General features: G+C 38.6%; 1 protein-coding gene across 1 annotated transcript in view; it reads left to right on the top strand.

Annotated features, from left to right (window-relative positions):
* The window catches only part of LOC115213427 (GATOR complex protein NPRL2), a 33473-nt gene extending 18665 nt beyond the window's left edge, over nt 1–14808 (top strand). The window contains exons 8-11 of the mRNA XM_029782400.2: nt 9150–9243; nt 9901–10018; nt 11335–11489; nt 14618–14808. Of these exons, the coding sequence (XP_029638260.1) occupies nt 9150–9243; nt 9901–10018; nt 11335–11489; nt 14618–14685 (435 nt within the window). The 3' untranslated portion in view covers nt 14686–14808. The remainder of the gene's footprint in view (nt 1–9149; nt 9244–9900; nt 10019–11334; nt 11490–14617) is intronic.
* The last annotated feature ends 355 nt before the right edge of the window (nt 14809–15163 follow it).

The raw sequence follows: 15163 nt of genomic DNA on the forward strand, positions 1-15163 counted from the left end.
ATCGTCTCCTGAAGCATTGGCTTTATCCACTAAATGGATATTTCTCAATATATTCTCAAATCTGTCTCACCTCATGTTATTTAAAAAAATTTTGGAACAGTCTTCAGATAGGCGCAGGAGTGGCTGTGTGGTAAGTAGCTTGCTTACCAACCACATGGTTCCGGGTTCAGTCCCACTGCGTGGCACCTTGGGCAGGTGTCTTCTACCATAGCCTCAGGCCAACCAAAGCTTTGTGAGTGGATTTGGTAGACGGAAACTGAAAGAAGCCCGTTGTATATATGGATATGTATATATATATGTATGTGTGTGTCTGTGTTTGTCGCCCCAACATCGCTTGCCAACCAATGCTGGCATGTTTATGTTCCCGTAACTTAGTGGTTTGGCAAAAGAGATCGATAGAATAAGTACTAGACTTACAAAGAATAAGTCCTGCGGTCGATTTGCTCGACTAAATGCGGTGCTCCAGCATGGCCACAGTCAAATGACTGAAACAAGTAAAACAGTATATCTTGTTGACAAGAAACTTGTGCCCCAGTTTCCAAAAGCCCTCTTTTCAGTTGAACCTAGGAACCTACAGCTTCATCATCTGAAGCATCACTATCGCTGTTGGAGAGTTCTATATTGTGAGGGAGACCCACGTGAACATCTCCTCCATTGCTCAGCTCTTCCAATAATGCTAAGGCTTCTGAAAGAAAAAATTACAATGATGTAGAGATGTGTGGATGCAAAATTTATCGTAAATAAAAACCAGAGACTATTTCATAAATATTATATTGGCTATTTATAATGCGAAGCTATATCAACAGGCATAAAGTATTAGGTGTGTTTTATGTCTAAGTTTCCAATTCAGTGATTAGCTCCTTGTAAACCTATAAATAATTTATAACAAAAAAAAAGTAAGTGGGCATGAAATTCTTGATAATATAGCAATAGATTCACAAAATATGTGAATATATTTGGCGGCGAGCTGGCAGAAATGTTAGCACGCCGGGCGAAATGCGTAGCCGTATTTCGTCTGTCGTTACGTTCTGAGTTCAAATTCCACCGAGGTCGACTTTGCCTTTCATCCTTTCAGGGTTGATAAATTAAGTACCAGTTACGCACTGGGGGGTGATGTAATTGACTTAATCCGTTTGTCTGTCCTTGTTTTTCCCCTCTATGTTTAGCCCCTTGTGGGTAATAAAGAAGCAAATAGATTCACAAAATATTCTGAATTTCCTGTTACCTATACATAGATCTGATACACTCTCCATCAAATCAGTGTTGTCTGAACAGGTGCACTGTGTACCACACAGTGCACCTGTTCAGGTGTTAAAGTGATTGCATTGCAGGGCAACATGGGATGAAGTGTTTTTGCTCAAGAACATATTGCACTACACGGTCTACGAATTGAAATCACTATCTAGCAGTCATGAATGCATACAGGGGTTGGACAAAATAATGGAAACACCAAGCATCATAGCATCATAATTTTAAAATATCTATAAAACCGTCAAAAGATTGTTTATTTTTATGTTTTTTTTATTTATTATTAGTATTGTTTAATATGTTTTGCTAAAATGGCTGTTTCTTTTCAGATATCAGAAAAAGGTAATTAAAATTCATTAAAATGACAGATCTATCGGACTTTCAAAGAAGTCAAATTGTTGGTGCTCGTATGGCAGTCACTGGCATAATGAAAACAGCCGAAATGTTTGGTGTATCAAGAAGTACTGTCTCGAAAGTAATGACAGCCTTTGAGAAAGAAGGAAAAACCTCCTCGTCGAAACAAAACTTCAGAAGAAAACCAAAACTTTCAGATAGGGACCATCGGACTCTTATGCGAATTGTTAGAAAGGATCACAAAAGTACAGCTCCCAAATTTACTGCAGAGGTTAATGACCACCTCGAGAACCCAGTTTCCACAAAAACTGTTTGCCAGGAGCTGCACAAAGCTGGATTTCACAGGAGGGCTGCAATCAGAAAACCACTACTTTCAAAAACAAATGTTGCAAAGTGTTTAGAGTGGAGTAAAAACCTACAGAATTGGTCCCTAGAGAAGTGGCAGAATGTTATTTTCTTGGACAAGTCATCCTTTACCCTATTTCCGACCACCGGCCGAGTATACGTGTGGAGACAGCCAAAAGAAGCATTTGACTCAGACTGCCTTCTTCCCACTGTTAAACATGGAGGAGCATCTGTGATGATCTGGCGGGGCTATATCTTGGAAATCCACCGGCCCAATGGTTTCCCTTAATGGCAGAATTAATAGTAAAGACTATTTAAGCATTTTATCTGATCAAATTCATTCTATGGTTGCAGAATGTTTCCGGAGAGAAACGCAATCTTTCAGGATGATAATGCACCAACTCGCACAGCTAAAGTTGTTACTGAATAGCACAAGGAACATTCTAGTGAAGTTGAACGTCTTATCTAACCACCACAATCCCCAGATCTCAATATTATTGAACATTTGTGGTGCATTTTAGAAAAGCAAGTAAGGATTTGATATCCTCCACCATCATCACTACAAGAACTTGAGACTGTTTTAGCTGAAGAAAGGACAAAAATTCCTTTGGAAACAATTCAAACTTTGTATGAGTCCATACCTCGTAGAATTCAAGCTGTAATTACTGACAAAGGTGGTCCTACTCCATATTAAAATATATTTGTTTGAAATTTTAAGGTGTTTCCATTATTTTGTCCAACCCCTCTGTGTGTGTGTATATATATAATATATATATATATATATATATACACACACACACACACACACACATATACATACATATATACAAAATATTATTTTACTTGTTTTGGTCATTTGACTGCAGCCTTGCTGGAGCACTACCTTGAAGGGCTTTGGTCAAGCAAATCAACCCCAAGACTTATTTTTTTTAAAGCATACTACTTATTCTATTGGTGTTTTGGGGATGTAAACACACCAACACTGGTTGTCAAAATGCGATGGGGGGACAAGCACACACACAAAGGCAGGCATACACACACACACACACACACACATACATACATACATACATACTACATACATACATACTACATACATACATACATACATACATACATATATATATATATATATATATATATATATATATATACACACAACAGGCTTCTTTCAGTTTCCATCTTCCAAATCCACCTATGAGGCTTTGATCATAGTAGATGATACTTGCCCAAAGTACCATGCAGTGGGACTGAACCTGGAACCATGTGATAGGGAACCAAACTTCTACTGATAGTAATGAGGAAGTGTTTTCACAACTCAGATGAAATCAAATACTTTTTGTTAAATGCATTGACTTAGCAATTTCACACATAGTCCTCCAGGTAATAACAGGAATTCAAGACAGGCTGCCCCTGGGAGCTCCTCTATGTTGATGACCTTGTTCTTATAGCCAAATCACTACCAAAACTAGAGAAAATTTCAGGTGTGGAAGCAAGGTCTAGGATCAAAGGGCCTTAGAGTTAACCTAGCAAAAACCAAAATTCTTAGTAAGTAGGAAAGCAGACAAATCACAAATGCTTTCGAGTAGATGATCCTGCTTGATCTGTGAGAAAGGCAGAGGTAGAAATTCTGTGATGTAACCAGTGTAAGCTATGGACACATGAGAGGTGCATTAATATCAGATGAAGGTTAACTAGGAAAATAGTTTTTGTGTGTGGAAGGTGCACAAGTACAATAAACATTAAAAATGTACATCAAATGCCAGCAAGGTAAGCTTGAAGTAATGGATAGCTTCCATTGTCTAGGTGATCAAGTAGTGGAGGTGGATGCTGTGAGAATAAGATTAGGCTGAGCAAAATTCAGCGGGCTCCTACTTCTGTTGGCAACAAAGGGCCTCTCCCTCAGAGTTAAAGGCAGACTATGATGCCTGTGACCGCCAAGGACATGCATAGACTTGTAAGAAATGAAGCTAGGATGCTTCACTGGATGTGCAACGCCAGTGTGCATGTACAACAGAGTGTAAGTGTCTTGAGAGAAAAGTTGGGCATAAGAAGTATTGGATGTGTGCAAGAAAGACGACTGTGCTAGAATGGTCATATGGTGCATATGGACAAGGACAGCTGTGTAAAAAAAGTGACAATCTCTAACTGTAGAAGAGGTAGACCAGGAAGACATGGCACAAGGTGGTGAAGCATGATCTTCATGGAGGCAATGACTTGTGATCAAGACCTTTGGCAATATGTTGCGCTTGAGAAGATCTGTAAAGCGAAGTGAAATCATAGTCGTGGCCAATGCCAGTGTCATGTTGGTGGCACATAAAACTTTTAATATTTTGTAATTTACGTGTAAAAGAAGGAACATCAGAAAGAGATCTCTTGAGTTGGGTTACGTAATTGTTAATATCTCCATTAAAAGAATTGGTTTCTTCAAACATTTGACCATGTAGAGATAATGTTGTTCCACACAGAAGTTCAGCAGGAGAATATTGCAAACTTTCTTTAACAGCACTCCTGATTCCTAACAATGTCATTGGTAAGGCTTCTAACCAACTGTTAGAATCAGAGTAAGTTCTTAAATCTCTCTCTATATAAACGGCAAAATGTCTGTGTGTATGTGTGTCCTTTATACAAATCCACAATTTTTCAGTTAGAGGGCTCGCACTTTCTATGGTCATTCAAAACCATCCAATGGTGGTCGTGCACATCTTTACATTTCCCCAGTCACCCCACAAAGCCATTAAAAAAAATCAATAGAAGTGACTTTTTTGTGAATTTTCTATCACAAACCCAATCAAAATGCCCGAAACTTGATACACCAATTGAATGCCAGCTAGCTGTATGTGATTGGTTGGAGATTTGGACAGTACTCGTGTGTATGTGTGCACGCACGCAGCTATATATGCATGCACTAGCAGTATGACCTGGCGTTGCTGGGTCCATAGTGCTATTAAGATTTAAACTGCTCATGAAACCTTTCTACCATGCTGTTAGATTGGGGATGATAGGAAGTAGAACGAATTCTATGAATTCCCAACAATTTGTTAAATTCTGCAAAAAGTGTAGACTCAAATTGTTTTCCATGATCTGTCATCAATGAATTGGTTATGCCGAATCTGGACATCCAATTAGTAAATAAGGTTCTTGCTATAGTTACCGCAGAAATGTCTTTGATTGGATAAGCTTCTGGCCACCACAAAAAACAATCCATACATGTTAACAAATAACTATTACCTTCCACAGGAGGCAATGGTCCAACTATGTCAATATGTGTTGGAATCTGGCACCAGGATTTGCAGAAGTGCTTAATGGTGCTTCAATGTGACGATTCACTTTTGCTCTTTGGCACTGCATACATGATTGAACCCAAGAATGAATATCCTTATTCATACCAGGCCAAACAAATTGACTCGATATTAATTTTAATGAAGCTCCAATACCAGGATGAGATAAATTATGCAAAGTAGAAAAAAAAACAACTTTTCTATAATTTTCAGGCACAAATGGTCTCGAAAATCCTGTAGAAATATCACACCAAATATGTGATTTACAAGAATCGGCAATGATTTAAATTTCGAAGAAGTAGAACTGGAATCTTTATATAAAGAAAATTCTTTATCGGTAGTTTGATCTTTGGATATTTCTTCTAAATTGGTAATGCTTAATGAATGTAATGCATCAACATTCATTCAAGAAAGTGCATCAGCTGCAGAATTTTCAACACCCTTGATATACCGTATACCCACAGTATACTGTGAAATATAATCAAGTGTCTAATTTCCCTGGGAGAATATTTTTCAGAAAAATTTTTTAGTGCATGTGTCAATGGTTTATGGTCAGTAAATAATGTAAATGACCAACCTTCAAGAAGATGTCTTAAGTACTTAATTGACAAGTAAACTACCAGCAATTCTCTGCCGAAAACACTGTATTTCGTTTCTGATGCCTTGAGTTTTTTTGAAAAGAAAGATAATGGTTGCCAAGAACCACAATGAAACTGTTGTAAAACTCCACTGATTCCAACATCGGAAGCATCGACTACCAACAATAATTTTGCTTCAGGAATCGGATGGTTTCTTCAAACAGTTTTTCTTTTATGCTTTGAAAAGCCTCTAATTCTTCATCTTTTAAAGTTATAGCTTCATTTTTCTTTTTCCTATTCTGTAATAATTCAGTGAAAGGAAATGGATTTTCTGTGTAATGTGGAATGAAACATCTGTAAAAATTGATTCCTAAAAATTCTTGAAGCTTTTGTAAAGAATTTGGTACTGGAAATTTGTTAAAAGCTTCTACTTCGTCTGGCAGTGGGCGAATTCCATCTTTATCGATGAGATGACCTAAAAAGGATATAGTCCGTTCACCGAAAACACACTTTGATGGATTTATCACTATACCATATTTAGTCAGTCTTTCGAAAATTTGTTTTAAGTGATTTTCTGACGGACTAGAATTGAGAATATCGTCTATATAAGCAAATAGAAAAGGTAAATCTCTGGTTACTTTGGCAATGAATCTGGAAAGTATTTGCTGCGTTCTTCGATCCGAAAGCATACGAAGAAATTCATACAACCCAAATGGAGTTGTAATTACTGTTTTTGGTATATCATTCTCTTCAAGTGGAATTTGATTGTATGCTCTAACTAAATCTATATTTGAAATGATATTACAACCACTCAACGAAGCTGCAAAATCATGGATGGTTCTCTTATGTGCCACCAGCACTGGTAACTCAGCTGCAATTTCCATTGATCGATTTCGATTCTGATTCTCACTTGCCTCAACAGGTCTTCACAAGTAGAGTTTTGTGTCCCAAGAAGGGAAGGTATGCATAAGTGGGCTGGCTACATCCCATGTAGAAGGCCACGGGTTATGGTCTCGCTTGTCCTGCCGGGTGTTCTCACACACAGCATATGAGAACACTTATCTCTTCCAAGTTGAAGACTTTCAATTTTGTCTGTTAATAATTATAATTGCTCTTCATAAGTTTCTTTCATCTTCTGTAATTCTGAAGAAATGGATGGTAAGGCATTAAGAGACTCTCTAGATGATAATTCCAATATACCATCTGCCAAATCTGCTAATTGTTTGAGAAAGTTTTGCTCTTTCACTGCTGAAAGTAGAGTTTGAGTGCCATGAGGCAACTTGCCAAAGAAAACTTCTTTGAGATAAGACTCTTCTGTCTGTTGATTTCCAAGAAGTTCTTTCATTCTACGAAGAATTTGAGTGGGTTTTCTGTCACCTAGTTGTTCGTTATTGAACAACTTACTGAATTCTTTTTGCTTGGTTCTGGAAATCCTCTTTGGTATCTCTTCCTTTATGGAAGGATACGAAAATGGTTCAGTAGGATCTGTTAATAAGTCTCTAATTTCATTACTCAGAGGTGGTGGTAAGTTGCTGAACATAATGTTATATTTGTGTGCCTCTGTTGTTGTTCTGGTTGCTGCAAAACTTGCCTCTAATTGAGCAAACCAGATAATCGTGTCACCCGCTCAAGAGGGAGGCAAAACAGAAGCTTGCATATATCCTCTATCAAAATAAGACATTACAAACTCTTTAATATTTTCCGCTTCACTGGCACCTGTGCCAGTGACATGTGTAAAAAGATTCGAGCGAGGTCGTTGCCAGTACAGCCTGACTGGCCCCCGTGCCAGTGGCATGTAAAAAGCACCTGCTACACTCTCGGAGTGGTTGGCATTAGGAAGGGCATCCAGCTGTAGAAACTCTGCCAGATCAAGATTGGGGCCTGTTGCAGCCATCTGGTTCGCCAGCTCTCAGTCAAAATCGTCCAACACTTGAACTTAAAATTTTGAAGAATATAAATACTGTTAGGCACTTTGTCCGATGCTCTACCTGTAATGATAGTTTAGGTTGAAAATCAAATGCTTTGAACCTGGTGTTTTTGAGGAGCTGTCATTTTATTATTTTAGAGCTTTGAAAAATAGGCCAAGAATCTTAGTCTACAATGCATTATGCCTCTGTAAAACGCAAAACAACATACGGGAAATACATGATACAAGATGCATTTCAAATGAGTTTCAAATGGTTTTCTTATTTTCAATATTTTAAACCTTTCGCTGCCCCAGCAATGTTTCAATGAGGCATTTTACACTACCACTGGACCAACAGTTTTGCAGTGGACATTATCAAAAATTATATAAATGGAACTAACATTTTAACAGTAACAACTATATCTATGAGTTAAATACATGTTTTTGGAAAGTGAGATATGAATTTCAGTGCTTTAAGAACATGCAGGGTTGAGCTGAAGGCCTTGAGTAGACAAATTCCATAAAAGAAAGAAAAGGTGTTACAACAACAGTAGAATTTCTGAGAATAGTCTTCACCTGCACATTCACCTTATTTTCACATACTCGCAGAGTGGTTGGCGTTAGGAAGGGCATCCAGCTGTAGAAACTCTGCCAGATTAAGATTGGAACCTGGTGCAGCCATCTGGTTCGCCAGCCCTCAGTCAAAATCGTTTAACCCATGCTAGCAAGGAAAGCGGACGTTAAACGATGATGATGATGAACATCTGGTGTATAACATTACACACCAGTCATTGAAAATATTTTCCATTCAATATGCATATATTATCACACCTTTATTGTCTACAGTTTCAATGAAAGGACAAATTTGTTTTTGGTACTGTTTTCAATGCCCCATTGTGAAAGAGAAGGATTAGTGCCAATGCTGTATTGAGTAGGATGAATAACCATGCAAAAGTCTGGCCGGCTAAAGAAAAGGTTTGTTACCTGTAGAGTTGGTTCCTACTTAAACTTCTTCCAAATTCCTCATTCGATATTCTTCATTCTTCATGACTGGCTTCCATGCTGGTGGCACATAAAAAGCACCAACCCGATCGTGGCCGTTGCCAGCCTCTCCTGGCACTTGTGCTGGTGGCACGTAAAAAGCACCCGCTACACTCACGGAGTGGTTGGCGTTAGGAAGGGCATCCAGCTGTAGAAGCACTGCCAGATCAGACTGGAGCCTGGTGCAGCCTCCTGGCTTCCCAGACCCCTGTCGAACCATCCAACCCATGCTTGCATGGAAAACGGATGTTAAACGCTGATGATGATGATGATTTGTTGTATATGTTAATAATGAAAAATATGCTATGTATATAAATGGTATACTTAATTTCAAACTATGTGCTTTATATACAAGCAACAATTCTTGTAAAACAGTTCTTTCCTATATATTTTCAGTATTCAAATGTTCATGCCACAACCCCTGAAATATATCGACTTTCTGAAGATAAAGACTTACAAGATGAGTGTGTTAGATATGTAAGAACTCAAGGTAAGCAACCATAAAACTATATTTAACCCTTTTGTTACCAAACCGGCTCTGGTTCTGAGTACAAATGTCTTGTTTTCACAAGTTTTGAATTAAAATCTTCCACCAAACCTTAGTCACAATTTATGTTCCTAAATCTAGCTTAATGATAACTAAGTTATTTTACTAAATTCTTTGTTATATTTAAAGTGATTGAAAGAAACACAGAGCGTCTGAAAATAAATACAGTTACGAAAGGGTTAAAAAAAAAAAGAGAGAAATTTAACCTGAAGAATTAGTGTTTCAAAACTTATATTTTGCAATTCTTCAATGATTTTATTAGTGTCAGTTATATATGTTATTTCTCACTCTTTGTTGTTATTGAGGGCTTTGTGTAATTGGTCAGAGCTTTGTTAGCTCACAATGCTGAAATCTTCTTAGGTGCAATAGATAGCACCATATCTGTGAGGAAGTCTCTCTCACCTGTTTGATGTCTTAGAAGCTGAAATACAAACTCAAAAACACTGAAACATCTTATAAAAGTATAAAATAAAGAAAAAATACTTTAAAATTACTATATTAAAAAAATATTTTAAAATTACTATATTAAAAAAAATGTTTTTGAAATTACACTATATTATAAATTTTTATTAAGTTGTGGGTATTTTTCTCTATATCCAGGGCATTCTTTACCAGAATTCAAAGACATTTTCCATTTACTTTGTGAAATGAATCCCGGCACAACTGTACGTGATATCTGCTGCCAATTTAATCCCAGGGCTTTGAGGATTGATGAACGGTAAATCTTTTACACTAATTAATAAATTTATCATTCAACTGCATGCAATATATTAAATTTAAAAGTACAGGTACACATTCCTTTAATCCAGGTGAGGGCAACTTGAAATTTCTGTGGCTGCCAGTCATCACTGCATGACCTCAAGTTGTCTTTGTGTGTTCCATCTGCTTACATGCGTTATTTACATAGCACTTGGCCCTCATAGCAGAATTTATGTGTCAGTGGCACATAAAAAGCACCAACCGATCGTGGCTGTTGTCAGCTTCTTCTAGCCCCTATGCCGGTGGCATGTAAAAAGCACCCACTACGCTCGCAGAGTGGTTGGTGTTAGGAAGGGGATCCAGCTGTAGAAACACTGCCGAAACACTGCCAGATCAGATTGGAGCCTAGTGCAGCCTCCTGGCTTCCCAGACCCCAGTCAAACCATTCAACTCATGCTAGCTTGGAAAGCGGACGTTAAACGATCATGATGATGATGATGACAACTCTCTCTATAACTTTCATGATCAATTCCAGCAATTTGATACCTCTCTAATTACTTCTGCCCAAGGCATCCCCTTTACTCTTGTAACAACTGGCTATAATATTACTGCACCAGTATTTGGTATTGCACCTTCTTGTATAACTTTATTAATTATGTGGATGACGATGAGGCCATATGCTATTCTGCCAGTAATTCCTGAAGGACCAGGGGTCATCTGTATCTCCATATCCTTAAGGGCCTTATCTATCATACTGCTGTCAATGTGGCATCAACATTGGAGAGACTCTCTTTTTCCTCTGCATTTTCCACAGATGCCTCATTCTTTTCAGAGTCAGTAAGTGCAAGCATGCCTTTATCCAGGAATTACAACCGTGTTTCGTGGTCTGCTACCACAACAGCTCCTTTATAGGATCCAGTTAGCTCAAGACATCATCAGGAGGAACCACGTCCGGTTTCGGCCCCTACTCCTCCACCGTTTTGACGTGGCAGGGCCCCCGCTTTCAGAGGTGTCTTCAGCTCTGGTGTTGGGTGCATGTCTTATTTCTTCTGTTCCCTGGCCTCTTCGGTGTAGCATCAACGAGTGTCAGCCGGTGACAAGGGCTTAACTGCTAGTTCCCTATAAAAACATGTCTGGACTATTTCTTGTTTGATAGACTGAGATTGGCAATAGGAAGATAAGCAACATCCATGGAAAACTCTGCTCCAGCTTGCTCTCATGTGACTCATGCAAGCATGGAAAAGCAGTCACTAAAATGATGATGATGATGATGATGTTTTGTCTTGTGTCTGCTTGTTTTTTTATTTCATTTATTTCATCGCTTTCGTTTTTAAGGAAATTGATTCAGTTTGGGTTAATCAAAGGTTTAATCCGTCGAATCCATCGATATCCAGTAAAGATCCACAACATCAACATCCAGCCCCGAATGCAGACATTGTACCACTATTTTAACGGACTTCACAGCTATGATGAAATATGTGGCCGAATGGGTAAGAAAAATTGCTCTTGGCTTCTCTCTTTCTTTCTTTCTCTTATACACACACCAAAATAGTAGAACATCAAAAGTCTTATAAACATCTCTGGGTGCTCTGCATGAGCTTTGTAAACAAAAGACTGGTTTAGCATTTTTACTGTCGTCTTGAGTGCTGAGACTTCACTTGTTACAATTTCTAAATCTTTTTAATGATGTTTATTTTACATTTTTTCCCCAATTCCATCATTTTCAAAGCTCCCCCTAATACCCATTTTCCCTGTCATAATATATCTAATTTGTAATATTGTAAGTAATTAGTCTTCAGAGGTTTTAGAAATTTACTCTTCTTTTATTGATGATTATTTGATTGCATAATTAATTTGACAATCTTGTAACACTTCCCTCACATGCTAAAGTATAATGAGATCCTAGATGAGGAATGTTGCCGCAGAACATCCAGTCCAATGCAAACTGAGAAATACTGCATTACAAAACATGACACAATGTTTATAAAGTGCTCATACCTAAACCAGAGAATATATTCATGATCATCATCTAACGTCCGTTTTCCATGCTAGCATGGGTTGGATGGTTCGACTGGGGTCTGGGAAGCCATGGTGGCTGCACCAGGCTCCAATCTGATCTAGCAGTGTTTCTACAGCTGGATGCCCTTCCTAATGCCAACCACTCCATGAGTGTAGTGGGTGTTTTTTATGTGCCACCGGCACAGGTGCCAGAGCAGGCTGGCAAATGGCCACGATCGGTTGGTGCTTTTATGTGTCACCGACACGGACGCCAATCAGGCAGCGCTGGCATCTGCAACATTCGGACGGTGCTTTTTACGTGTCACCAGCACAGGTGTCTTAACTGCAATTTCCATTTGAATTTTTATTTTGATGTTGCTGAGGCAAGAGTAAGGGAGATTCAAGATTTCAGTTGGTCATTTCTTCATTATGTAATTTCTCTTTTTCATCCCAAAACAACCTTCGCAGCAAGACAAAGTATGTTTACAAATACAACTCGTATTACATCGTATGTTGTGTAGTGCAGTGTACAACTATTAGATAACAATAGCTATAACTTTAAAACAAGCAGTACAAAAAGAATTCCAAAATTATGACATACTGGGTAGCAATGTTGCCCTCATTTAACCATTCTAAAAACATAGTTACATAGCTATGGAGAAGGTAGCTGCTTTGTAATCCCTTTTAAATTGTTGAAAATTAAGATTTTGGATTGAAAGATCGTTATTAAATAAACTATAATATCAGATTTCATGAGGTAAACATTTGTCTTTTTCAATTTAGTTATTTCATTTAACTTCTCATAATTCTTGATTATTTTGAAAATTAAACAAATGAATATTCATGCGACTGCTGTGCATGATGAGTTTAACGAGGAATGGACTGTGGCACACCAACCATTATATGTGGCCTGAATTAGATCTAGGCTGAGATTCAACAATAAGGTTGGCCAAAATTGTTGTTGGTAGTGATGCTGCTGGTGCTGATTGTTTGTTTGTTGAGCGAAGCGGTCTTCGTCCCAGAGCTCGCAAGATGGGAGAAATCCGAAACATGGTCCTTTGCTATTTGTAAGACCCGCAGAAGAGAAAGCAGGTCAACCCCCAACACCGAGAGCATCGACGGATGGATGAATGCGCATCCAGGCTCAGCGGTTGCATAGGAAGTCAGGGACAAAAAACAGGAAGAAAGAGTGAGAGAAAGTTGGAGTGAAAGAGTACAACAGAGGTCGTCACCACCCCCTGCCAGAGCCTCGTGGAGCTTTAGGTGTTTTCGTTCAATAAACACACACAACGCTCGGTCTGGGAATTGAAACTGCGATCCTCCAACCGCGAATCCACTGCCCTAACCATTGGGCCATTGCACCTCCACTGCTGGTGCTGATGGTATTTAACCCTGATCAGCTTGGGTTAAGTAGATCTCTGATCAAAGACATTCAAGTCCCATCTTTTTTCAAGCATAGTGTACTCTAGACTACATCATCCAACGTGTCCTTTTTTTAAACTGTAGGGTGTGGTTTTAGGGGAAGCTGGTTGCTATCTCTAGCAGTTCATATAACCATGTTGAGTATTATTGTGTTTCTTTCTCTCTGTTTTTTCTTTTGTTAGTTTAAATGTAAATGGTGAGCTTAGCATGTGGCATAATACAGGAGCTAAACAGCCTTCCATTGCCTTCTTTAGAAACATAGAAACAGTTGAATTCTGCAAGCTAACAGAAAGAAAATCAATGACTGGCATCCGTGCTAGCGGGGTGCAAAGAGCACCATACAAGTGTGATCGTTGACAGAGCGGCTATTCAAGTATGATTGTTACTAGTGTCGCCTTACTGGCACTTATACCTGTGCTAATAGGAAGCTAAGAGCACCATCCAAGGGTGATCATTGCCGGTGACATGTGTAAAAAGATTCAAGCAAGGTCATTGCTAGTACTGCCTGACTGGCCCCCGTGCCGGTGGCACGTAAAAAGCACCCACTACACTCTAGGAGTGGTTGGCGTTAGGAAGAGCATCCAGCTGTAGAAACTCTGCCAGATCAATATTGGAGCCTGGTGCATCTGTCTGGTTTGCCAGCCCACAGTCAAAATCGTCCAACCCATGCCAGCATGGAAAGCGGACATTAAACGATGATGATGATGATGATGACCTCACTTACACCAGCAGTGAGGTAAATTACCCATTCATATTTAGGTGGATTAAAGCAAGCACTTAAATTAAGTGTTTAACAATAGACACAACAGAATATCAGTAATAGGATATGAGCCATCAACCATTTGGCAACTAGTTTAACACTATTGAATCAAACCAGTACAATTACACAATGGATTAATGTTGTAGATGAGGTCAACACTGGTAGTAGAGGTGATGACAAGCAACAACTGTTGTTGATGACAGCAATAAATTATTATTAACATGCTTGACTGATCATCACTTAGAGTTACCTTCTTGTGCATTCTCAATTGAAATTTTACCAGGGTTGGCTTGGACTTTGATTTCACTCTTTTTAATTTCATAAAATAAGTTCCACCCTTTCCCTACAAATGTGAGGCCTTGTATCAAAACAAGAAATCATTAATAATATTTGACTAAACCACGTTTATCCAGGATCTTTTCTTTTCTTTCTTCACAGGTATGAGTTACAATGAACTTGATGAACTTGTTGAAAGTGATTCCAGTGTTGTAGTATATTTCAAATGAACCCATTCGAATGACCTGCCAGACGTTCGGAGCTCTACACTGATACTGCTTATTCTCTCAGTCTATATTTCTTTCGCTCTTTTTTACTAAAATGTTTATGTTACTAAGTGTTATACTTTACCTGGAAAAAGGTGCAACATATTACTTTGCCATCTCATTCCCATTTCTTCCCTACCACAACTTCATGGTGGTGTGTCTTTATTTAAGTTGAATTTTTTTTTTTACTTGTAACCATTATTTAATCTTACTAGGGCGGTGAATGGCAGAATTGGTAGAGCTATAAGCAAAATGTTTCGTGGTATTTAGTTACATTAAAAGGCAGTGAGCTGGCAGAATTGTTAGCAAGCCGGGCAAAATGCCGAGCGGTATTTCGTCTGCCGTTACGTTCTGAGTTCAATTTCCGCTGAGGTCGACTTTGCCTTTCATCCTTTCAGGGTCGATAAATTAAGTACCAGTTACACACTGGAGTCGATATAAT

The sequence above is a fragment of the Octopus sinensis genome, linkage group LG6 (assembly GCF_006345805.1).
Source record: "Octopus sinensis linkage group LG6, ASM634580v1, whole genome shotgun sequence".
NCBI lineage: Eukaryota > Metazoa > Mollusca > Cephalopoda > Octopoda > Octopodidae > Octopus > Octopus sinensis.